Source organism: Sphaeroforma arctica (genome assembly GCF_001186125.1).
Source record: "Sphaeroforma arctica JP610 unplaced genomic scaffold supercont1.116, whole genome shotgun sequence".
NCBI lineage: Eukaryota > Ichthyosporea > Ichthyophonida > Sphaeroforma > Sphaeroforma arctica.
This window is the reverse complement of record NW_014040442.1, coordinates 81,732-91,636: the sequence shown is the minus strand read 5'-3', so window position 1 is coordinate 91,636 and position 9,905 is coordinate 81,732. Positions and strand designations below refer to the sequence as shown.

Genomic DNA, 9,905 nt, shown 5'->3' with positions numbered 1-9,905 from the left:
ATATATATATATATATATATATATATATATATATATATATATATATATATATATATATATATATATATATATATATATATATATATATATATATATATATATATATATATATATATATATATATATATATATATATATAAACCCTAAAACCCTTATAACCCTAAACCCGAATTATGACGAATAACCTGGTCCTACTCGGAATATCGTACTCTACACCAACCCATTCCACGGCACTACACGGCGCAGACCCGATCCGTACCACTGTAGAAATACGGCCTCCGGTCAGTCTAAAATATCAAGATCAATTGAGATAATACATTGGTTTTTGTTTGTATTTTAAATAATTTAATACAAGCTCTTTTTCCAATATTTCCAAAGTGTTCTAAATGCACTTTGATGGCTACAATAGCCTGAGTATTTGATATGACTCATTTACTTGGACCTATTTGAGACTATAGCAGATGTAGGATATTATAACTAAATTTTATAATCTCTGAACTACTACTTACAGGTTTTGGTCTTCCCGCCAATCTCCAAAAAAAAAACAATACGTCTTTTTCTTTTTTTAACTTTTCTTCAGATGGAACTTTATTTATATTAGCTGACATATTAGCTTTGACTTGTTCAAATGTATATCTGCAAATTAGACATGTGGTCATGAACACTTAGTACTTCTAGTGATAATTATTCAATAAAAAACAGCTAGAGGTACGGCCTGTGTGATCGAGAATATTAAGGCTCTTACCAAGAGGCAGTCCCGATCATTCTTACACAAGCTACCACTGCTAAATCCTAACTGACTTAAATTGTACCTTGGTTTATATAACATAGTTTAAAACATAGAAATATCCATCGAAGTTTACATATCGTTGTTAAGTGCTGATAGCACTATCTCAGCAACATCGTTTCAATCGCCTGTCTTCCTACTGAGGGCTTTTCATAGGAGTTGACATTGGTCAAAGCTGTATGATATCTTACTCGCAGTCGGGGTTTTCAAATCAGATAAGCGCAGTAGGACTACTACAGATGATAGGATGTTTAGTATATTCTTGACTTTGGCCCACCAGGCATCGTTTCCAACATACTAGTGCTTTAGCATCAAGATACATCTTTGCCTGTGCACACTTTCTTCTGCCTTGCTGCTGAGGTGCTCATGTGCGTAATTATTTTCGCAAAAAATATGCAACTTACGATACCGTCTCTGAGCTCAGAAATCCTGAGAGGTACGTATAGAGACTTCACAAATTGCATATCAGTTGTCTTCAGTGGCCGAATCCGTCTATTCTTTGTCACAGATGTATACTCGTCAATCAACGCCATGAGGTGTGCTGATGACCAGAATAACTTGATAATCATTTGCCTCGTGAAAACAGCAATACTCTGAGGGATTGTGAGGCTGAGACATTGCCTATATATAATCCTCTCAGTACTGTTTCTGCCGAAGGGATTTTATTTAGTGTTTCGTTGTCGCTCTATTCTGGGGCGAATCCGAGAGACTCATAAAATCCTATCTTTAGAAAAAACAAATAAAAATAAAAATACTCTTGACGTCTTTAGTTATTGTCTTAACCAATAACTTGCCACTATCAAGAAATACCGACTTAGCCTTCATCAGACTGGCACATCTGGTTGGCTTATCGGAGGATCAACTAGGTAACGTTAATAGTCCCTAGAAACCTATATTCGGTTGAGCCATCTCGCTACCGAAGTATTCAGATATAAATAAAATTGGAAAGTAAATAAAGCTCTATTAATAGAACTAGACCAACTCTTTTATGTTTGGTATTTTACTGAGGCTTTTTAATGGCCTCATCCAAATATCTGATATGTTAAATGAAAAAGTTTAATTAATAAAACCATTAAAACCATTTTAAGAAACTAAGTTCCTCGTGCTATTAAGAGCACATTTAGGAGACTTAAGTTCCTCGTACTATTAAAGAGTACATTTAGGAAACTTAAGTTCCTCGTACTATTAAGAGTACGTTTATAATTTGCGTACTGCTTAAGAGTACGTTTATACATAGAGTCTAATGTGGAGGCCCGGCTTATTACATCTCGTACTCTGCCAGAGTCTCCGCGATCAGAGCCTTCTCACATATCTTTAACAGTACAAGATTAATGACATGTATCGTGTCTGGTGCACAAAAGATCAATGGGAACTTCTTCTCGATGATGGGCCAGGAGTTAACCATGTTTCTAGTGCGATACCACCGCGTGGCATCTGTGTTATTAAATCCCAATATCTGCGTTGAACTGATCTGTGTGTCTGATGCCCTCGAGTGTAAACTGTTTCGTATTGAGCATTGTACACTTCGATGGATATTTCTATGTTTTAAACTCTGTTATATAAACTAAGGTACAATTTAAGTCAGTTAGGATTTAACAATGGTAGCTTGTGTAAGAATGATTGGGACTGCCTCTTTGTAAGAGCCTTAATATCATCGATTACACAGGACGTACATCTAGCTGTTCTTAAATGAAAAATTTTCACTAAAAGTACTAAGTGTTCATAATCACATGTCTAATTTGTAGATAGACATAAGAACGTAAGTCAAGTTAATACATTAGCTAATATAAATAAAGTTCCATCTGAAGAAAAGTTAAAAAAAGAAAAAGACGTATTGTTTTTTTTTGGAGATTGGCGGGAAGACCAAAACCTGTAAGTAGTAGTTCATAGATTATAAAATTCAGTTTATAATAACCTACATCCACTATCGTCTCAAATAGGTCCAAGTAAATGAATCATACCAAATACTCAGGCTATTGAAGCCATCAAAGTGAATTTAGAATAGTTTGGAAGTATTGGAAAAATGACTTGTATTAAAATGTTTTGAATACAAATAAAAACTAATGTGTTACCTCATTTGATCTTGATATTTTAGACTGTCTAGACGCCGTATTTCTACAGTATGGCGATTGGAATGTGAGAAAGAATACCAGCAACTTTTGAGACGGCATTAAGTAAACTTTCTGTAAACATAGTCGCACCATCCATAGCAATTGTTATCCCAGTATTCGGCATATACTTTGTTAGCAACTCCTCTAACTTCACCTTCGCCCTCGCGTATTCTAAGGGCATATTCGTGTTGGTCCATAATTGAATGGGGAGGTGCCGCTCGAGCCGCGCGTATTACCTAGCTAAACCAAGGTCTGTTTACTAGTTGGAAAGGTAGGTCGTGCCTGGCAAACTCTTTAGCGATCGCTGTATCGAGTGCATCGGCACACTTTGATTTTCCTGAGAGAAGGGTGTCTTTGAATCGCCCGGCCTTGTTTTTATTCTTTTTGTCCTTCATCGGAGTTTTAGGGATGCCCTCTAAGGGATCTTCGTCTTTGTCTCTCTCCTCATCCTCGATGCCAGAATCGAGATTGATGACTGTTTGTTTGCCAGCGTAGGTAGTCTTCTCATCTTTTGCAACACAACCGACGGTTTGCCCATCACGATCGCCAGGAACTCTAATTGAATCCTCTCCACTACCTTATCACACTCTGATAGGTGTTCACGCTTTCGACTGGCCGGCGTCTTTTTAGCAAACTGCTTCTGGCATGCCATACCTCTGATACCGTGTTCTTTGTTGCTGTCTAATCTGCATTCCTCAAAGTATTGATGTGAGTGACACGCTGGCCTTCCACCGATTTTACGTGGCATGTCGATAGTAGTTAGCTATGATGCTGTTTTTATACACACATATAAGCCACCTTTGAGTGATACAATAACAATATTGAATATAGATACTTGTGAAGTTAACTAACCACGGCAGTTCTCAATTGTCAATTGACAATTTTGAGTTCTGACACTTTGTCAGTCGACTCGAACCGCCAGAGCAAATGGGTGGGCTTGCCAGTTGCTACGGGTTGTCTGGCGCATAGTTGGGTTGACCGTTAGGCGTTTATGACTGTATGTCACAGACTCATACTGTAACTGATAATTGATAAGTGTGTCAGTGTGAACTGTTCACTGCTGTCCTTCATGTCATTGTGTCAAAGTTGAAAGTTCAAACTGACTTAAAAGTGGAGACAACGTTTTTATAATATGAATTGTTGAGCTTGTCCCTCATTTGTCTGGTATTTATACATGGAGTCGTCCACAAGTTCCTAGATTCCAATTATATTCACCCTGAACATTTATGTCTAAAAACCCAATTTGATCCAGTTTTTGTCACTACAAGGTACCCCGATTTCTATAGTTTTCTCAATTTCCATATCCATTAGTTGATGTTATATTTTTTTTTAAAAAAGCCAAAAACAAACAAAAACAAAATATAAATAGACATGTAAATATGCACATACTTTTGTGAATACTCAAATAAAATATAAATAAGTAAATAATAAATATGTACCCCAAGTTCCTCAGAGAGTATTTAAATACATAGAGGGCGCATGCTTTTTGTATTTGATTCATGATTTTTAAAACAATTGCCAGAACTTCAAGCAAAATTGGAGAACTGTGGAGACTGGAGACTGGAGTGTGGACTGTGGTGTGTGGAGTGTGGAGTTGTGAACTGAGGTGAGAGTAGACTGGTTGACCACTGGACTCTGCTCACTCTAGTGGTGGTGGGAAGAGTGGGGAGTTGGAGACTGGAGAGTGGAGACTGGAGAGTGGAGACTGGAGAGTGGAGACTGGAGAGTGGAGAGTGGAGACTGGAGACTGGAGACTGTATGGAGACTGTAGACCTAAATAAATAAGTATGGAGAGCAATAAAACACCTGGGGCTGGGGGCTGGCCGGCTGGGTCCTTGCTGGGATGCATTTTGGATTTTTCGAGGAAGTATACTGATAAAAAAAATAAAAGCATGTATTTATTTACTATATTTACGACATGGTATTTTACCATTTTTCAATAAAAACCCTAGAACCCTAAACGCAACTGCAAAGTCTACCAGTTGTAAACCTCGGTCGTAAACTAGTAAAACTACCGTTCACATATCCCGGTGTTTGGTATTTCATAATACAAGAACCAACCAGAATCGCTTAGAACCTCTGTTACATGTTCCCCATCTTCGATCGTAAAGACTGTTGTAATATATTTTAAGACCGTCAGAAATATTACTGGTTTCCAACATTTCTGGTGTCGTAAAGTATGTCATCTTTTGTTTTGTGTTTATACTTCTATTTAAAAAAAAAAAATTTCTTCTTCTTTTTATTATAAAAAAGTTCAATTTCATGTATAGCCTTTTAGGTTCTCTTTGTTTCAAGAATCAAGGCATTCCGATTTTAGCTGGGCTAGTTTATGACAGCACTTTTCGCTATGACGACATGTCAAAGACCGTAGTAAACTATCTCGGTATGAACGGCAGGTCCAGACATGTCTTTTATTACAGTCATAAGTCCGATATACCATATCGCGAGTTCACAATGGGTCGGAAACTAGTTTGCTAATAAGAACATGTCTGTCGTATACCAGGCCAAGATTTTAGGGCTCAGACCTTAGCCCTCAGGCCTTAGCCTCAGGGTCACCGGCCCATAGGTATTCTTACCAATAGAAACGTTTGATTTTGACCAGTAGCGTGAGTCTATACATTCGGGTCACTGTTTGGTACACTACACCCATTTATGATTTTATCATATAGCCTTCGAAAATGTCTGAGGTTCTATTTGAATTGAAACAGATTTGTGACACTAAAACACATGTCTTTTTATCAAGAGAATATAAGCCATAGTACGTAATTGAACTGGAGTAGGTAAGAATGTCCATGCTTTGCCGCAATACGTAAACTAATCGAATACGTAATTCGTTTTTGGTTTACAACACTCTCGGTAAACGTCTTCTTCAATATGTTTGTTTTTTAATTTATTTGAAACTATTTTCTGAGTACAGTTTCAATAAATGTAAAAATATCGTCTGGCTCTACTGAAGGTTCAACAATATAAGGTACAGTTTACGTAGAAAAGAGCATATATTTACCTAAATTAGAGCTCCGGATTTTGCCGGGAAAAAAGATCCCCAGTGTTTTATTTAATATATATATATATATACAACTGGTAATATTTTGTAAAACTTTGAAACTTAAATATTTACGAGAATTCGACTCTACGACTCTACGTCCTAGAGCTCCTACGGCTACGACAATATTTATTAATATTATATTTATGTAAAATATTGTATTGCATTAAGCATCATGCATGTGATGATGAGATGTCTCCAGACTCGTCCAATGCTATGCATTTTATAAGTTGTATTTGACGGTATCGTATATTTGATTCACACTCTTGCTTCTTTCAAATAGTGAACAAATATTAAAATTCATCTCTATTGTTTTATACGAATATCATATTTAAAATAATTTCGATACTTATCAGCGAGAGATGATTCATTTACCGAGAGTCTCTTGTGCAGGAATGAAGAAAAGCAATATATATATATATTTTAAAATAATGATCCTGTTCTATAAAAGTCGCCTCTTTTATTTTCAGCTATTCACTTTTGAAAAAACCTTGCATGTAACAGAACAATTACTTTAGGAATCAGGTTTTGTTGTAAGCACTTGAGATTTACAACATGACTAAATCCGATGTCGAGGCGATGAGGGAAAACTCCTCAGCGGAGCTTGCGATCGAAGTCGAAGAGAAGTCCGATAACGAGTCGGAGTCAGAAAAGTCGAGAACGTCGAGGAAGACACGAACATTCTGGAGAGGTTACAGTGACACTGAAGATATCATTGGTATGGCCGATGTGCTAATCCCCAATGACTATGCAGGAGACTGGACGTTTGAGCACAGAGCTCTTAGGTGGATGGACTACCTTTGCTTAGGTGTAACGATTCCTTCGCTGATATTCGCGCTCACTTTTGTGCTCGTGTTCGCTATATTTCCCGACACAATGCAGTCGGGCGCATCGACTGCGCTAACATGGGTTGGCGCCAATCTTGGCTGGTTCTACATTCTTTGTGTAGCGGTTACCATCCTAATTCTGGTATACATCGCGGCTTCGAGCTATGGGGAAATAAAGTTGGGCCAGGACGATAGCGAGCCTGAATTTTCCATGGGGTCTTGGATTGCTATGTTGTTCTCAGCCGGCGTCGGAGTAGGAATGGTATTTTATGGAAGTGGAGAACCTCTCTTTAACACTGTTTACCCTCCGGTAGAATACTATGGAGGAGCAGCGCAATGGGCTGTTGCAACTACGGTATTCCACTGGGTAAGTTGTGTGACACGGAAACCTCGTTCATGATCTTTTGATTTTTCGTTCTATTGGCAGAGAGAAATGCCCATTTTCTCAATATCACTATTATCCGTTCCCTTGAAACAGGGTGTACATGGGTGGGCCATTTACTGCGGTTTAGCTTTGCCCCTAGCCTATTTCAGTCATCGACTGAAGTTACCTCTGACTCTTCGTAGTTCGATGTATCCGCTTCTCGGACGATACACAGCAGGGGTAAGTGATTTTATAGCAATTTCCTTAAAATTTGATCAACATTCTACACTTCAAAAAGCCAAACATACCATTTTGTGGGCCTCAGAACTCATTTTTTAAACGGGCGCCTTTTTCCTTCCCAAAAAGAAGAGCAATTTGTGGTCGGCAGAATTTCAAAACTGTGTTTTAGAGATTTCAGCCTTCAGCTTTTTCAGTTTCGTTGATTGCAAAATAAAAGCAATATGTGGTAATTTTTATCCTTACGTTTTTCAGTGGATGGGACATATTGTGGACACCGTTGCCGTCTTCGGCACCATTGGAGGTCTATGCACGTCACTTGGCCTAGGTGTACTGAACATCGTTGGTGGATTAGATTTCGTTTTCGACATCAGATCAAATCCAGACGATGAATTAGTGTGGCTTCAGGCTGTGATAGTTGGTCTTACAACTCTGATGGCTTGCATTTCGATATCCACTGGACTGCGAACGGGTGTGCGTCTCCTATCCAATGCAAACGCCTGCATGGCACTATTTCTCTGCTTCATGGTCTTCATTTTGAGTGACCCCGTTCATCTGCTCCGTATGACGGTTGAGAATGTGGGCATGTACGTGCAAATTCTTATTATGCGCACCTGGAGAACTGGTGCTGGAGACCCCGACGAGCTGAGTTGGATCACAGGCTGGAGTGTTTTGTAAGTAATTTACGAACTCGTTCACATTTAATTTGATTTGGTGAAAATTGCTGTGTTTTATCAGTGTTGTCAGAGTATCAAGACATATTTTTGAACGCACAATACCACAACTAACTAACATATCTCTATGCTCGGGCAAACAGCTACTGGGGATGGTTCTACAGCTGGTCTCCCTTTGTCGCCGTCTTTGTTGCTCGAATCTCGAAAGGCCGGACTATCCGTCAATTCATTATATGCGTGATGGGTGCCCCGACCCTTGCGAGTATCGTGTGGTTTTCAGTCCTGGGACAAGCAGGTATCGATCTGCTCGAAAAACAAGTTGCGAATGGAGCCGACCCTCTCAATGCTCCCGTCGATACAATCTCTGAATATGACATAGCGATTCAGATTTATGTTTTGATCAAAGGTCTAGGTCCTGAATGGTTATTCTACGTTTTGTCCGTGGGCACCATGGTTCTGCTGATGGTATTCTTCGTGACGTCAAGTGATTCTGGAACGCTAGTTATTGACAGCATGGCGTGTGGAGGACAGCTCGATTCACCTGTACTTATGAAGTGTGTCTGGTGCGTATTGACTAACGCATGCGCCCTTGTGCTTCTGATCTCTGGAGGAAGTAATGCTCTCGTGGGTTTGCAAGCGGCAAGTGTGATCATTGGTCTGCCTGTCGCCATCGTATACATCTTTATTATGCTTGGATTGCTCGCTGGCTTGCGTCGCGACCCCTACATCGTAGACGAGGCGAGTGATAAGATGGAAAAGATGCACACCAGATTCACGTACAAGGATGTATACGAGGGTAAAGGTGTACCGAGACGAAATACGCTAACGGTTTCGCAACTGAATCGAGATCGTTCATCTTTCATTTCGCTTCAGTAGGTACGCCGTAATGCATCCACGAACTCGTCAAAGTTTCGATGAACTGGTATGTTCACAGGATTATATAATATGTACAGTATCCTGCAAAAAAAAAATAATACATTAGAAAAATTACTGTAAACCGAATCGATCACACTATCCCCCCTGTAGAACAGTAATAAATATATATCAAGAGACATGTTTTTCTATTTTCATAAGAATACAATACAATTAAAAAAAAACACTTTGTTCATAGCCTTCTAAATGTACAAGGAGGCTATGATTAAAAATACTTTAAAAGCCCTCAAAAGGCTCAAATTCTCAGCCTTCTTCTGAAAATAAGAACATAAAATAAATTGAACAAAATAACTAGCCCACCTTTTTTTTTGAAAATAATTTTCCACACTATTCATATATGTAATGTAACATTTATTTATTTATTTGCAGACCCTGTAGTGCCTGCCGGTGTTGGTGTCAACAAATATATAACGTACTGTGAAGTGTGAACTGTCTATAATATAGCCACTCTTACATATATTAAAAGTGTTGTGTAGTGTGTACTACCGCAACAATTCTATTCGTTGGCTGCATCGAGATATCATCTTTCGGGCCCTCAAAAACCAACAGAAGAGAAGTTTGTGCGATATGGCGGAACATGATTTGGTCCCCTTTTACGATGGGCACACGGACACAAAAATCGAGCAAGATTTGCAAAATTCATATTTGCGTACTCAGTTTAAGCGATCACTCTACTCTGCAACCATACGTCCGGCACTCGGTTACCTCGGGGATGGTGTGAATACGATACAAGACAAGGTGTGTACCTATCCAGCGTGTGGTTTAAGAACGGCTACATGTTCGCAAGCTATGTGTATGTATCTGTATAATATATGCATTCACATACACACACACACACACACACACACACACACACACACACACACACACACACACACACACACACACACACACACACACACACACACACACACACACACACACACACA

At 38.9% G+C, this 9,905-nt stretch overlaps 3 protein-coding genes across 3 annotated transcripts in view; 2 read left to right on the top strand and 1 right to left on the bottom strand.

Moving 5' to 3' along the window:
• Positions 1–3,134: 3,134 nt before the first annotated feature.
• On the bottom strand, positions 3,135–3,646 carry SARC_02553 (hypothetical protein; the record flags this gene model as incomplete). Its single annotated transcript, XM_014303684.1, has 2 exons — positions 3,135–3,453; positions 3,486–3,646. The coding sequence occupies 2 exons, from the start codon at positions 3,644–3,646 to the stop codon at positions 3,135–3,137; spliced, it is 480 nt and encodes a 159-aa protein (XP_014159159.1).
• Positions 3,647–6,277: 2,631 nt separating this feature from the next.
• Positions 6,278–9,097, top strand: SARC_02552 (hypothetical protein). Its single transcript, XM_014303683.1, has 4 exons — positions 6,278–7,135; positions 7,247–7,372; positions 7,625–8,043; positions 8,187–9,097. Exons 1-4 carry the CDS (start codon positions 6,497–6,499, stop codon positions 8,917–8,919), a joined length of 1,917 nt encoding a protein of 638 aa, XP_014159158.1. The 5' UTR covers positions 6,278–6,496; the 3' UTR covers positions 8,920–9,097.
• Positions 9,098–9,532: 435 nt separating this feature from the next.
• Positions 9,533–9,905, top strand: part of SARC_02551 (hypothetical protein) — a 4,610-nt gene continuing 4,237 nt past the window's right edge. Inside the window, exon 1 of the mRNA XM_014303682.1 lies at positions 9,533–9,714. Coding sequence (XP_014159157.1) covers positions 9,544–9,714 — 171 coding nt within the window. The 5' untranslated portion in view covers positions 9,533–9,543. The remainder of the gene's footprint in view (positions 9,715–9,905) is intronic.